This window comes from Myxocyprinus asiaticus, chromosome 9 (genome assembly GCF_019703515.2).
Source record: "Myxocyprinus asiaticus isolate MX2 ecotype Aquarium Trade chromosome 9, UBuf_Myxa_2, whole genome shotgun sequence".
In the NCBI taxonomy this organism is placed as follows: Eukaryota; Metazoa; Chordata; class Actinopteri; order Cypriniformes; family Catostomidae; genus Myxocyprinus; species Myxocyprinus asiaticus.
Window position 1 is genome coordinate 6,398,150 of NC_059352.1, and position 16,370 is coordinate 6,414,519.

Below are 16,370 nucleotides of genomic sequence, written 5' to 3' on the forward strand. Positions count from 1 at the left end.
ATCTGCAAGTGGTTGATCTGTTGGGCCACTATAGTTTTCACGTCCTTACAGACGTATATGGCTAACTACAGAAGTGACGTAGTGTCACAAATACCACGCCAATGAAGCCAGCTCAATTAAAAAATATGGTAAAGCTTGACACTCTGGCATTTTTTGGAGCATTATAGATCCATGCTCCAGTGAACTGTGAATACAATATGTACACTATTCTCTGTGGAATAAACAAAATTGAGTTGCTTTATTGTAACTAAAAGTGTCTTCTTACATGCAACCTTAATGTGTTAAGGCAAAAATGTAAATGTAAGACAACTCAAATGATAAACTTTGTGGTAAGTGAAACCTTACACTTTCGCCAAATCTACCATCTTAATATGCTGAATAAGATGCTACAAACATTTAAAAAACCTGATATGCCTGAAGCTTTATCAAGTTAATTAGAAAATTTCCATTTAAAATTCCAAAAGCATCAATTATATCTCAGCTCCTTCCAATGTGCAATGTATAAGATCCATTCCCACAAGAGATGAACGCAAACAGATGTGTAAATATGGGATGGCCAGACACACTTCACTGTTAACTGTTCACTGTAGTCACAGCTGAACCAATAAACGCTTCCGACAGACATTATGGGCTAAGCTTTAGACAATCCACACCGAACACGTGAAGTCACTTTAATGTAAAATGTACAGCGTATTATGTTCATTCAAAGAGGATGGATGAACCGTTGATAGATCATCTCCTGTAGGAACATATTCAGATTTGTTACTTGTTTAATAACATGTTCCTGGCTGGCACCAGTGTTTAAAATATTACATTTAGTGATAAATTAAGGTTATAACAGTAAACTGTAAAATAAGACTATTTAAAAAAAAGCAAAATATTGTTGATAATATGTGGAGATCGTAGAAAAAGTCGTAATCAATCGTAATCGCAGAGCACTTAAGACTTTGCAGAAAAGGCCCATTTTAAAGTCACCATGAAGTCAACATGGAAATGACCCTACTTACTTTCTTAATACACATTCTTGCCTTGTGAACAACTCATTGAAATGTAATAACTTGCACCGCCTTTGAACCAACTTTCCTTTTCAGTTGATGTCATCAAGCCCTCTTAGTTTTCAACCAACTCCAACTACTTGTCATGTAGAGACCACTTTTCACAATCCAATCAATTCCTGATTGATAAAGTCAAGTCTGACCCAACATATTTTTCTCATTGGATTTCCTGAAATATGTAGTATTATGGAAGTAAAATGGTTTTCAAATGCTGTTTCGTGTTGACTCTCCTATTTGTCCCAAACAACCGTTTATAAATTACTCTTCTAGAAACACGTAATGCGCAAAAGAGAGATCCTCCTTTGTTACGACTGATAAAAACAGCAAAAGAAGAAAAGAAATCAAAGCGGAGTATAGTAAAAAAAAACAGTAGGAGTAGGTGTCGAGATTGCCCTAGTTATTATAAATCAAGTTCTTCCTACTCTGGAAATGGGTAGGCAGGTGAGAAAAGAAAAAATATAACTTGCAAATAAACATTCAGATTGATGCTATGAAGAGTCAGAATAATTTTAAAAAAATCCCCCCCCTAAAAAATGTGTTGAAGTCTTCAAGGAGTGCTAGTGGTGAGCCTTTCACCTCATAAATGAAAGAAAAAAAACAACAACTGCATGATCCGCAGAATTCATTGATATTCTTGTCTATGGCCTTTCTACCTACAATGTTTTTCAAGTCTTGAATAATTATTTTTTTGTTGTTGTTGTTTTGCTCATTTAATTTGTTTGATAATACTTGAAATTCATTTACAAGTTCATGTTGAGAACAAAGAAAGGATTTGCTGACGTCTTGCAAGCCCTCGAACTCTCCTGGAGAAGAGAATGTGATGGTCTCATCAAAGCTGGAGTGTTGGTTCCTTAACCGTAAATTTACCTGGTAAGAATGTAGGGTTCTAGGGAGACCAACATTAGCATAAGGCCAGGGCAACATCAAATTCAAACTGCTTTCCATCACACTCCTCAACAACAATCCCAAAAGTTCAGACCTTTTGGATCGTGCTAAAAAAATTGCAATATTTGTTTCACCATTTGTCTCAAGTGGGAGGGAGTGGATACTCCCTTGCCTCGTCTTTACCGGTGTACTGGGACAAAGTTTTCGAAAAACAGGCACTGGTCACATATGCTTCTAAACCTCAGCATAGTAGCCCTCACTGATGTTCTCAAGCGTTTGGGGTCCATAGCGCCCCCTAGTCCGTCATACCCATTCCTGCACTGGGTGTTTGTAGTAGGTCACATGCTGTTGGACATTTTTGTTCTTGAACTGGAAGATAGTATATACGAGGACCAGAATGCACAGTGAGAGAATGCACGGGATGACCACAGCAATTGCATTGACAGTGGTTGGTACATCATTAATGGCCACCATGATATCGACGTCGTCGTGAGGGAGGTGTCGGTCCTTGTTTTTGTCCACTTCCGATTGGTCGCAGCCCATCCAGTCTTTGAGGACTGATTTGGGGTAGCCTGGCTCCACTGTTAACTTCTGGTTGTCGAACTTCCAGTAATCCTTTCCTTTGTAGAAGTAGGTATAAACTAGAGAAATTTACAGAGAAACAAAATATGGTATTAGCACATTACCCTAACTGCAATAATTTTCATCATATTTTAAAGGTGGTGTATTTTTTTCCATGTTTACATTTGAGAAAATTATAAGTAAGCCATTCATAAGTTGATTTCCTGGAGTGTAAAGACACTTGTGGCTTTTTCAAAATTTCTCTGTTTGTTTTAGTGGTCCGATACAACAATGTTGGCTCAACCAATATTTGGCAGGGGATTTCCTGTTAGCCTGACTGATGGAACTAGGGTTGACAACTTTTCGGCATGCTAATGCGGGACACTTGAGCATTTTGAGCGTTTCAATGCGGGACGGGGTCCCACTCTAGTGTTTGGCCGCTACAGTACAGTACAAGTATATATACAGTATATAGGATGAATGCCTAAGTTGTTAACATAAACAGATCATAAACAGTGCCTATTAAAATAATTGTTTGCCTTTACATGCAGGCAGAGATGCATGACCTTTACAGAAAATTCACTTCATATTCATGATCACATAAATAGCTGTCCTTGCGAAGATTCAATGACACAGTATTTCGAAAAGTTCCAGTGTTACACAATCCCTCAGAGAGCTGCCAGTCTGAATGCCAATGCCAGATAAACAGATGCATCTGAGACACACAAAGTGAACCCATATACAAGCACAGACCCAAACATGGATATGCACTAATATATATATATACACTGATAAGCCACAACATTAAAACCACCTGCCTAATATTATGTAGGTCCCCCTCGTGCTGCCAAAACAGCGTCAACCCACATCTCAGAATAGCATTCTGAGATACTATTCTTCTCACCACAATTATACAGAGCGGTTATTTGAGTTACCGTAGACTTTGTCAGTTCGAACCAGTCTGGCCATTCTCTGTTGACCTCTCTCATCAACAAGGCATTTCCGTCCACAGAACTGCCGCTCACTGGATGTTTTTTGTTTTTGGTACCATCTTGAGTAAGTTCTAGAGATCTCAGGAGATCAGCAGTTACAGAAATACTCAAACCAGCCCATCTGGCACCAACAATCATGCCACAGTCCACTGAGATCACATTTTTCCCCATTATGATGGTTAATGTGAACATTAACTGAAGCTCCTGACCCATATCTGCATGATTTTATGCACTGCACTGCTGCCACACGATTGGCTGATTAGATAATCGCATGGATGATTACTGGTGCCAGACGGGCTGGTTTGAGTATTTCTGTAACTGCTGATCTCCTGGGATTTTCACGCATCTAGTCCAACTTTTAAAAACCTGTCTTGAGATTCCTGCAATCGGTTTCATTTCGTTGCAATCATCTAGCTGTTTTTGAACACAAGAATGCATCAAATGTAAACGTCTGATCAGGGTCAAGTTAACCTGAAACAAGCCTAATTACACTATGTAACACAATTTTTCTTCCTGGGTAGTAAATGTTATTTCCTAACTGCTTATGCCTCAAAAGTATAGAAAATGGCTATTATTCCCCACAAACTTTGCTTTTGTGACCAGGACAGTGATATTTTTAAATTGACCTATTTCCAATGAGAAAACAGGCGAATTTGTTTCTATTCGTTCACATAAAGTCAGAAAAAAAAACAACATATGAATCCAAATTAACATGTATTTATACTAAAGTAATACTTTAGACTACAAAAGATTTAGAAGTGAGTCATTTTTCGAGATTTACGATTATACTGTAAATCACTTTCACGAATCAGCCCCCAAATGTAGTCTCCCATCATGTTCTCGCTATACTGCCCTTGTTAGTGGCGTTCAAAGTCCAGTATATCCTGATGGAAGCGCTCGCCTTGCTCCTCCGAGTATGCTCCCATGTTCTCCTTGAATTTATCAAGATAAGCATCAAGGATATGGACTTTGAGGGACATCCTACACCCCATTGTGCTGTAGTTCTTCACCAGAGTCTCAATCAGCTCCACATAGTTTTTCGGCCTTGTGATTGCCCAGGAAGCCCCGAACCACTGCGACAAAGCTGGTCCAAGCCGCTTTCTCCTTACTAGTGAGCTTCTTGGGGAATTCATTGCACTTCAGGATCTTCTTTATCTGTGGTCCGACGAAGACACTGGCTTTGACCTTTGCCTCAGACAGCTTAGGGAAGAAGTCTTGAAGGTACTTGAAGGCTGCTGACTCCTTATCTAGAGCTCTGTCAAATTGTTTCATAAGGCCCAATCTGATGTGCAGTGGTGGCATCAGCACCTTCCAGGGGTCCACCGGTGGCTCCCACTTGACGTTGTTCCTCCCCACAGAGAACTTGGTCCGCTGTGGCCAGTCCCGCCTGTGGTAGTGCGCCTTGGTGTCCCTGCTGTCCCAAAGGCAAAGAAAGCAGGGAAACTTGGTGAAACCACTTTGGAGACCCATTAGGAATGCCACCATTTTGAAGTCTCCTATGACCTCCCAGCTGTACTCATCATACTTCAAGGCATCCAGCAAGGTCTTGATGCTGTTGTAACCACCTATGAGGTGCACCAAGTGAGCCAGGGGAAGAGACGGGTATTTGTTACCATTATGGAGCAGCACGGCTTTGAGGCTCCTGGATGAGCTGTCAATGAAGAGGCACCACTCATTCTGGTTACAGATTGCCTTGAACAGACTGGTCACATTGTGGCAGAAGCAGAGCCCATCTTGACAGGTGAAGAAGCTGGAAAATGTTTGGTGATGCTTCCTCTGATCTGCGACTTGTACACTTTCATCCAACAAGTTCCACCGCTTAAGCCTATATGTCAAAAGCTCAGCATTGGACTTGGTGAGACCAAGATCTCTAATCAAGTTGTTGAGGTCTTTTTGGTTGGGGTAGTATGGGTTTCTCTCCACAGCTCCACCTCTGAAATTGTCATCTGGATCTACAATGTCTTCCTCGCTCTCTGACTTGCTGCTCTCTTCTAAAGAAGGCTGCTCTCTCTTCGGAGGAGTGTGTCCGGGAGCTCATGGCAGTGTGGCACCGGGGCGATGGATGAAGGAAGGTCCGGATACGTGATAGCAGGTGCATTCTTGCCAGTTCGACGTTTGGAAGGGTCCAACATGCAGAAGAAGCAGTTGCTTGAGTGGTCAGTGGGTTCCCACCAAATTCTTCGGATAGCGAACTTCATGGCTCTCTTTTCCCCTCTGTACCATCCTACAAAAATACAACAAGAGATTCCCGCAACATTTTTCATATATGATGTTTTTTCAATAACATTGAAAATTGTAAAACATTTAAAAATTAAAAACTTTTACAATTTTAAAAATTAAAACATTTTATCACATAAAATTCCGAGCAACATTTGTCCATCTTACCTTCCAGAGTTCTTTTGCAGTGCTTGCAGGTGAAATGAGATGCCCAGGGTTTATCTTGATCCCCGACAGGCATGCCGAAATATGCCTTGTAGGCCTCACACATCTTAGCAGATGCTTCCACGGAGTACTTTTTTGCTCTTGTCTTGATAAATTGGCCGCAGACATAGCAAAATGCGTCTGCCGGATGCTTGCAGCCTCTTGATGCCATCACAGAAAAATGCAGATATGTATCCACTTAGGCAGCTGGAACTAAACTGAACTGGTGGGCTTAAGGCCCCTGTATTTATACTACTATTTATATTACTGGAAAGTTCTAGAAAGTTCTAGAAGTTACTCCAAGTTTACTCAGCACTGAATCTATCTGGAATGTTCTGGAAAATAGGTACATTTCAAAATATCACTGTCCTGGTCACAAAAGCAAAGTGTGTGGGGAATAATAGCCATTTTCTATACTTTTGAGGCATAAGCAATTAGGAAATAACACTTACTACCCAGGAACCAAAAAAATAAAATAAAAAATGTGTTACACAGTGTTCTACAGGGCTGATTAATCTGTGCATTCAGGCAACCCCCCTAGTTGATTTTGAAAATAATGTACGTAGTTTTGCACATTCCAAATATGTGCACACATAACTACAGCGAAAGGGTTTTCAACAGAAACCCCTGAAAGTGTGACTGATGAAGCATCCCTCCTCTTGCTCATTCTCTATTTTGCCAAGCAAGACCCGAAATCTCTCTTGAAAAATCTGAGTGACAGAAAAATTACGAGCTAAATGCAGAAACAGGCAGACCAAACAGTCCGAATAACCCTCTTGGTGTCTCTGTCTTGTGCCCTGGCCCATGTTGAGATGGAGGTTATGACATGGCTAGATGTAAATATGATCATTCCTTCACTGCAGATACTCTAGAGAGAAGAATCTGCAATTGTATGCTGCCACAGAAAATATCATATTTGAGTCTTGTAAGCTCACAATGGCTTGTGTATTGGGGTGGGCAGTGTGATGGTTTATACCATCCGACAGTATAATATTAGGTTTTATAATATTAGTTTAACAGTTTTGAGTTTTGTTTTTAATAAGGCTGTAAATCCATAAACAATTTAATCTAATTAATTACATTAATTGAATTAATCGCAATTAATCACAATTAATCACATATATAAATATTTGCCTAGAAAGCATATATAAATATTTGCTGAGAAAGCCCCTGAAATAACAATAATTAAATATATAAAGATTTAATAATTTTAAATTGTTTTATTTAAATAATTGTAAAATAATCTATATTATAAAAATAATAATTCAGATGATTAAAATGCATTACATTATTGTGGCAGACTAGTAAAACATTGATAAGACAATACAAAAACTGACTTTAGAAGGCAATATATTTTTTATTTCCATATTATTCCATATTAAGCCAGTCATTGGCCTACGGATCACAGCAATCCATTTGCAATTGAATTTGTCAATCTTTGAAATATATTTGTTTTAAGGGCTTTTCTAAGGACGTGTCAGTGCACACCTGCATCAGACGGACATTTTTAGGCATCTCACTTAGGCTGCATCGCATCATAAACAGTGTTTTTAGGTTGCTGTGTCAAGTTAAACGTAGTGCCATCTAGCACGTTTACATAGAAAAACAATAATAAAAAAACCCATCACAGGTGGATGCAAAAATGCATTTAGTGTGAAAAGCCTCTAAGGAGTGTTCTCAGGTATGACACAGCAACTTTTATAAAATGGTGGCAACAACAATGTAATAAAATATGCCAATGAGTGCATTTCCATGCACAATCTTTCACTGATTATGCTTAGAATCCGACAACATGTGTGATCATGTAAACTCTTTGAAAGTTTTTTTTTTTATCGGGGGTAACAGTTTAAGCAAAAGCTGATCGACACATTTAGATTTTTGCCCATGACCCTGATTTTGTATTGCATGAAAACACCTTTACTGCCGTTTTTTTCCGCTTATCCAATGTGCGCAAGTGTTGTGTGCATGCCTGTTTACACTTTTCCACTTAATTGGTTATCGGTTCTTTAATATCGGGTATACCGATAAACTTGGACACAAAAAACTTTAAATTTGAATTAGGCTTAGTGAGGGGCTTTGAACAAGTGTATAATGCAACTAAAACTAGTCAGATTAATTCTTTGTGGACCTTGTGCAATATTAGTTTTGTAAACCAGTTCATCAGAGGTTAGTGATAAATAATTAAGCTGTTCATGTGCCTAAAATCAGAAATAAAACAAGAATTAAAAATCGGTTATGCATATTGGTTATTGAACACATAAACACAATAATAATCAGTATTATATCGGTCATTAAAAACCGATATCGGTCAATCTTTAATTGAATGATTTCAAATCTCATGTAAACATGGTTTTCTTGCATTGCTCGGCAATGGTAACCGGTTAGCCCGATGGTGAAAAGCGGCTTTAGAGTCATAACTATCTGTTTTATAAAGCTTTACTGTTTCTTTTTTTCGATCTAGTTTTGTTGCATTGCATTATGCAGCTCACTTGCATTGTAGACTGGGTGCAAGCGATTAAGTCTGTATTACACAGTAATAAATTCACCGACTTCAACTTCACAAGCGGTTTTCAAATGAACTTTAAGCCAGACAGAGGAAATGCCTACTGACCTCATGGCTGATTGTGCATTAAAAATTGATTGGTTATTGGAATCTCAATAACTCACATCCTTCTCGGCTAACAAATGCTCCTTGTGGTGCATCAGGAATGCCCTTCCATACACTGATGGGTTTGGGGTAGCCTGGGTCAACGGTGCGCTTCTCCTCGTTGTAACGCCAGTACTGGTCGCCCTTGAAGAAGTAGGTTTTGCCCACAGGTTCCCAGCGTAAGGCTGTGTCAATGCCATCGCGGGGCAGACAGTTGCCCAACTCTACCAGACTGTGGGGGTACCCTGGCTCTGCTGTAACCTCCTTGAAGACCCAGTATTTGTCCCCTACAAGACAAGAGGCAGAGAAAGTGAGAAGGGCAGATGAAGACAAAATTGAAAGGGACTTATTAAAAAATGAACACAAAACAATTCCTCCAGGATTTTCAACCCCTCTCCACATTATTTGCATTAGCTTGTGCTTAATATACATGTGCTCTTCAGGAGTATGGTATTTATGTGTGTATTTCTTTTTTTTATTTGCTTGCTAGCTGAATGTTCAGTTGTTATGCACTAAAACGATTACAGGCAATTGCACTTATACCATCATTGACACGCATTACACAAGTATACTATGATTATTTGTGGGTTTCACCTTCAAAACAATACAAAAATGCTGCAAATGGCTTTGCACTTTTTGAGGAAAACAATAATCAGGAAAAACTGCTGCAAAATCCTGGTGGGTTTGGACAAAGAGGAGATACAGGCAATTGCCTGGCCAAAAAAAAATTTGCTGTTTGGATTTAAATAAGCAGTCACTTCAGAGCATATGACTGAATAAAATCGACTGGCTATGCTTAATAGTGAAAGTAAGAGCATTTCCACACACACACAGTGCGACAAGAACTTACAGGGTTGGGACAGCTGTGTGGCCACAAGAAAGCCACTTGTTAGTGAGGCTAATGTAAAAAACAACTTCAGTTTGCTAGGGAGCATAAAGATTGGACTGTGAAGCAATGGAAAAAGGTCATGTGGTCTGATGAGTCCAGATTTACAATATTCCAAATCAATGGGTGCAACAGGGCAAGAAGGGAAGCGCATTAAGCGATGCACCCATCATGTATAGTGCCCACTGTTTTATGATCCAGGGTTGCTTCAATTGGTCAGGTCTAGGATCAGCAACGGCAATAAAATGTCAGCTGACTACCTGAATGTACTGAATGACCAGGTTATCCCATCAATGGATTTTATGACGGCACAGGCATATTCCAGGATGACGATGCCAAGGTTCATCGGGCTGAAAGTGGTTCAGGGAGCGTGAGGAATCATTTTCACACATGAATTGGCCACCACAGAGTCCTGACCTTAACCCCTTTGAAAGTCTTTGGGATGTACTGGAGAAGACTTTATGGTGTGGTTCGACTCTCCCATCATCAGTACAAGATCTCGGCCAAAAATGTATCCAAGTCTGGGCGGAAATAAATGTTGCATAAGGTTGTCGAAACAATGCCACGACAAATGCGCACCGTAATCAAAGCTAAAGGCGGTCAAACGAAATATTAGAGTATGCAACTTGTTTTTGGCAAGGCAGTGTATTACGCAGAATGTCCAGGCAGCTGTGCCCCTGGTCACCATTCACTTTAATGGAATGGAGAAGAATGACAATAAAATTGAATGTTGACAAAAGCTAGGTCATCTTGAACATTATGCTACACTGCAGAAAAGTACAGTCTTGCATTCCAGTAAAAATATCTAAACATCTTTAAAACAAGATAAATGTCTTAAGTCTAATTTTCAAATAAATCAAACAAAACTTAGCAAGGTTTGTGCTTAAAACAAGAAGAAAAAAAAATCTATTTGCCAATGAGGTAAGAAAAATATACTTGTTTTCCATTTTTATCAAGTTTCTTTCTTTCCCCATAGTCAGATTTAAACATAAACCTAGCAGAATTTTGTTGGATTTCTCTGAAAACTTGACTTACATCTTATGTCATTTTGCTTCTCAATTAAAGTAATCTTGTTGTAAGGATGTTTAGAAAATTTTACTAGAAAACAAAACAAAAATAATTATTTTTGCAGTGGAGATATCTCCCTTTGTGTCCCATTACTGTTCAGAACGAATAATTTTTGCAGCTTAGTTTCAATAATGCTGCATTTGAACTGGGGACAAGAATGTTTACAAAGTACACCAAGCTCTTTTATCTCAAAAGATCAAGGGAAATTTGATTCCTCATTATATAACCTCATTAAGTGATATGGAGTTATTGCATTATCTATAAATACTAATGCGCATTCTCTGAGATAACCATGGGGCATCCTGCAAGCTTGTTTCTCATGAAACATCACAGAGCAGGAGACTCGGGCTATAAATATCTCACCCAGCCTCTCCGGGCTAATTTAATGAGTGAGAGAGAAAGAGAAATAGAGAGCATTTAAGAGCAAGAGAGGAACTGATAGAATAATAAAGTATTGAATGGATTCAGTAAGCACACCAGACACAATGGAGGATAAACATTGAGGATAAATGCAGACCTATCCTGAGATTAACCCACAATCATGCATTATTGTCTCACTGGACCTATGCTTGTATCAAAAAGGGTATCTAAATGTAAGATAATGATCTACAATTAGTCTGCTCTAGAATTACTCACCCTCATATCATTCCAAACTAATATACTGCTGTTATTTTTTCCACGGAATGCAGCAGGAGAAATTTTGAAGAATGTTCATGTTTCTCTTTTTCATATAAGTTCATAGTTACCACAGTTGTTAAACTCCAAAAAAAAAAAAAAAAAAAACATAAAAACAGTCCATATGACTTATGCGATCTTCCAAGTTTTCTGAAGCTATACAATAGCTTTATGTGAGGAACAGATCAAAATTCAAGCTGTTATTCACTGAAAATCTTCTCCTCCGCTGCAGCTCTAAAAAGTTATCCATCAGAGCACATGTTATCCAATGTAGTGCATAAGTCATATGGACTACTTTTATGGTGTTTTTTGGAGTTTGACAGTACCTAGTCATAAGATACTGATGGAAAAGAGGAGTGTGTACCTAAAAAAATATTCTTTTGGTGTTGCACAGAAAGACTAATAGCATACAGGTTTGGAATCACAGGAGGGTGAGTAAATAATGACAGAATTTAAATTTTTTGGTGAACTATCCCCATTAGTTAAAACTAAACAACAGATGTTTAATTGATATAATTTCATATATCAATTAAAACAGCTCAAAATTACCATTCAGGTGTTTAAATGTAGGGTCATTTTTCACAATCCATTCTGTATCACTACACTAAAGACACAAGGCATTAAACAATCAGACCTTTACCAATCACTGAACATTTTAAAATTTGCCTATGGCTGTACTTTTTATATCAAGCATTAATGTACTGTTGCATTCCCTCGCAATAAGTTTTTCATTCCCTCTCAATAGTTCACGTTCTCTCTCAATAAGTTCTGCGTTCCCTCGCAATAAATTTGCGTGCACTCGCAATAGTTATGCGTTCCCTCGCAATAAGATTTGCGTGCCCTCACAACAGTTGTGCTCCCTCGCAATAAGTTTTCAGTTCCCTCGCAATAGTTTTGTGTTCCCTCGCAATAGTTTTTATTCCCTCACAATAAGTTTTGCGTTCCCTCACTACAGTTTTTGTTCCCTTGCAATAATTTGCGTTCCCTCGCAATAAGTGTTGCATGCCCTCGCAATTGTTTTGCGTTCCCTCGCAATAAGTTTTGCGTGTACTCACAATAGTTTTGCATTCCCTCGCAATAAGTTTTGCATGCCCTCGCAATAGTTTGCGTTCCTTCGCAATAAGTTTTGCGTGCCTTCGCAATAGTTTTGGGTTCTCACAATAAGTTATGCGTGCCCTCGCAACAGTTTGTGTTCCCTCACAATAGTTTGTGTTCCCTCACAATAAGTTTTGCATGCCCTCGCAATAACTTTTGAGTTCCCTCGCAATAAATTTCATTCAGGTGTTCAAATGAAAGGTCATTGTCACAATCCATTCTGTATCAATACACTAAAGACACAAGGCATTAAACAATCAAACCTTTACCAATCACTGAACATTTTAAAATTTGCCAATGGCGGTACTTTTTATATCAGCCATTAATGTAACGTTTTGCATGCCCTCGCAATAGTTTTGCATTCCCTCTCAATAAGTTTTGTGTTCCCTCGCAATAGTTTGCATTCCCTCGCAATAAGTTTGCATGCCCTCGCAATAGTTTGCATTTCCTCGCAATAAGTTTTGCGTGCCTTCGCAATAGTTTTGCATTCCCTCACAATAAGATTTGCGTTCCCTTGCATTAAGTTTTGTGTGCTCTCGCAATATTTTTGTGTTCCCTCGCAATAGTTTACATTCCCTCGCAATAAGTTTGCGTGCCCTTGCAATAGTTTTGTGTTCCCTCACAATAGTTGTTCCCTTGCAAAAAGTTTTTCATTCCCTCGCAATAGTTTTGTGTTCCCTCACAATAGTTTTCATACCCTCACAATAAGTTTTGCGTTCCCTCACAACAGTTTTCGTTCCCTCACAATAAGTTTTGCATACCCTTGCAATAGTTTGCATTTCCTCGCATTAAGTTTTAGGTGCCCTTGCAATAGTTTTGCGTCCCCTCGCAATAAGTTTGCATGCCCTCGCAATAGTTTGCATTTCCTCGCAATAAGTTTTGCGTGTCTTCGCAATAGTTTTGCGTTCCCTCACAATAAGATTTGCGTTCCCTCGCATTAAGTTTTGCGTGCTCTCGCAATAGTTTTGTGTTCCCTCACAATAGTTTTCATACTCTCACAATAAGTTTTGCGTTCCCTCACAACAGTTTTCGTTCCCTCGCATTAAGTTCTGCATACCCTTGCAATAGTTTGCATTTCCTCGCATTAAGTTTTAGGTGCCCTTGCAATAGTTTTGCGTCCCCTCGCAATAAGTTTTGTGTGCCCTCGCAACAGTTTGTGTTCCCTCGCAATAAGTTTTGCGTTCCTTAGCAATACATTTTGCGTGCCCTCGCAATAAGTTTTGTGTTCCCTCTCAATAGTTTTGCGTTCCCTCTCAATAGTTTTGCGTTCCCTCGCAATAAGTTTTGCATGCCCTCACAATAAGTTTTGCGTTCCCTCGAAATAGTTTGCGTTCCTTTGCAATAACTTTTGCGTTCCCTCGCAATAAGTTTTGCGTGCCCTCACAATAAGTTTTGCATCCCCTCGAAATAGTTTGCGTTCCTTTGCAATAACTTTTGCGTTCCCTCGCAATAAGTTTTGCGTTCCCTCGCAATAATTTGCGTTCCTTCTCAATAGTTTTGCATTCCCTTGCAATAACTTTTGCGTTCTCTCGCAATAAGTTTTGCATTCCCTCGCAATAAGTTTTGCGTACCCTCGCAACAGTTTGCATTCCCTTGCAATAGTTTTGTGTTCCCTCACAATAGTTGTTCCCTTGCAAAAAGTTTTTCATTCCCTCGCAATAGTTTTGTGTTCCCTCACAATAGTTTTCATACCCTCACAATAAGTTTTGCGTTCCCTCACAACAGTTTTCGTTCCCTCGCAATAAGTTTTGCATACCCTTGCAATAGTTTGCATTTCCTCGCATTAAGTTTTAGGTGCCCTTGCAATAGTTTTGCGTCCCCTCGCAATAAGTTTTGCGTTCCCTCGCAATAGTTTGCATTCCCTCTCAATAGTTTTGCGTTCCCTCGCAATAAGTTTTGCGTTTCCTCGCAATAAGTTTTGCATGCCCTCACAATAAGTTTTGCGTTCCCTCGAAATAGTTTGCGTTCCTTTGCAATAACTTTTGCGTTCCCTCGCAATAAGTTTTGCGTTCCCTCGCAATAAGTTTTGCATGCCCTCACAATAAGTTTTGCGTTCCCTCGAAATAGTTTGCGTTCCTTTGCAATAACTTTTGCGTTCCCTCGCAATAAGTTTTGCGTTCCCTCGCAATAATTTGCGTTCCTTCTCAATAGTTTTGCATTTCCTCGCAATAACTTTTGCGTTCCCTCGCAATAAGTTTTGCATTCCCTCGCAATAAATTTTGCGTTCCCTCGCAATAAGTTTTGCGTACCCTCGCAACAGTTTGCATTCCCTCACAATAAGTTTTGCATGCCCTCGCAATAAATTTATTAATATAAAAAAATTTATATAAAAAAAACATAGTAACCTTGATATTTATAATAAATGTCAAAAATGAAAACAATAGTAATAAAAATCCCTGTCCTCTAAGGGGCTCCTTACATTTATAATCAATGTTATTTAATACTGTATCTATTGCACAGATAAGAAACCAAATGACATGCACACATACCTTTGAAGAACACAAATTTGCCATCTGATCTCTCGTAAGCAGCGTCGATGCGAGGAGGTAGACCTTTCCAGAACTGTTCTATCAGCATGGGATAGCCTTCCTGGACTTTGTTGTTACGCAAACGCCAGAACCAGCGATCCTATTATGAGAAAAAGAGGTAATATACATCAATTCTAGAATTTAGATTTTTTTGTATATATTTTCAATTATGTAATTATTAAATGTACATTCTTTACATTATTCTTTGTGTTATATTACCATGGCATTAATACAAAAATTTTTTTTTTTTAATTGTGACAGGGTTTCAAATATAGCAGCTGAAAGAGTTACATTAAATTTGGCATCTTGGCTGGTAAATTTGGTCCATTCAACTTTTTAATCACATATACACACAGATATAGCATATTTAAAAGCATTAATGTAAAACTTGTTCAACATTAGACATACTCTGAGTAATTACTTTAAAATATAAATTTTATTTTAACATTTAACACAACAAACGCCTATATATGACAGTCTTCAACAGTTCCAGATGTACTTTACCATCACACTTTGTGTACTGAAGCAGAACCATTGTCAATACCATTTATCGAGTGTAAACTTTATACATATTTGCAAAAACGCAGCCACTCACCTTGAAAACAAACATCTCCCGTCGAAAGAAGGCCACGGTGTTGAAGTTGCCGTCACAGATGTGAGGTTTTCCATTACCAGGAGAGGACGGGCGGTCTCCAGAGGGTGGGCGAGCGGGACGGGACTGACGATCATGCTTTCTCTCTGAGGTGGAGTGTGTTCGCCGTGCAGGTAGAGTAGGAAGAGGTCGTGTTGGCTCCAGCATGGCTGTAGGTATACCTGTAGGAGGGATTGTATTGAACGTTGCAGTAAACCAGAATATCCTTAATCCATGAAAGAAAGAAATGTCCTGGTCCATTTGAACTCCAAAATCAAAATAAGAAATTATATTTTGCATTTAGAAAATGAAGCGTACATTATTTTTAGGGTTATACAGATTTTTACATTGTGACATTATTTTCATGACAATTACGCACATTTTATCCCCCAGTTTTCATTACCGCATTGTGAAAAAAATTATATATTACTTAAATTCTAAAGTATTCATACATCATAGTAGTCCTCCCTTTGTACTGCCTTTCATTTTCGCTGATTTTAATTAAATATAATCATTGTACAACAATTACATTTTGTACTTTAATATCGTAAAGAATTACTGTGTCACAATAATGAGAATCATCATTGAAAACAACGGGAAAAGTAAAAGTAAAACAACCAGACGTGTTATGGTAATGAGAACTTGGGGGTAAAATGTACTTAAGTGTCCTTTAAATACTGTCACAATCTTAATGGTCATAAATTTAAATTTTATTTTATTTATGAAAATATAATTTAATTGTTTGTTTGTTTTTTGTACTGAAATTGGGTTAAATATGACCAGGACATTTTCTTTACAGGTAGTGTTGGGTACAATTTAATTAAAAAGTAATGAATTACTGTAATCTAATTACTTTTTTAAGTAAAAAATAAATAAATAAATAAAAAAAAGTAGTGTAGTGCACTACATTTCAAATTCTTGTAATC

General features: G+C 38.4%; 1 protein-coding gene across 1 annotated transcript in view; it reads right to left on the minus strand.

Moving 5' to 3' along the window:
• Positions 1-1,807: 1,807 nt before the first annotated feature.
• Positions 1,808-16,370, minus strand: part of LOC127446427 (matrix metalloproteinase-24-like) — a 55,133-nt gene continuing 40,570 nt past the window's right edge. The window contains exons 6-9 of the mRNA XM_051707327.1: positions 15,409-15,626; positions 14,775-14,913; positions 8,582-8,848; positions 1,808-2,581 (exon numbers count right to left, since the gene is read on the minus strand). Of these exons, the coding sequence (XP_051563287.1) occupies positions 2,244-2,581; positions 8,582-8,848; positions 14,775-14,913; positions 15,409-15,626 (962 nt within the window). The 3' untranslated portion in view covers positions 1,808-2,243. The remainder of the gene's footprint in view (positions 2,582-8,581; positions 8,849-14,774; positions 14,914-15,408; positions 15,627-16,370) is intronic.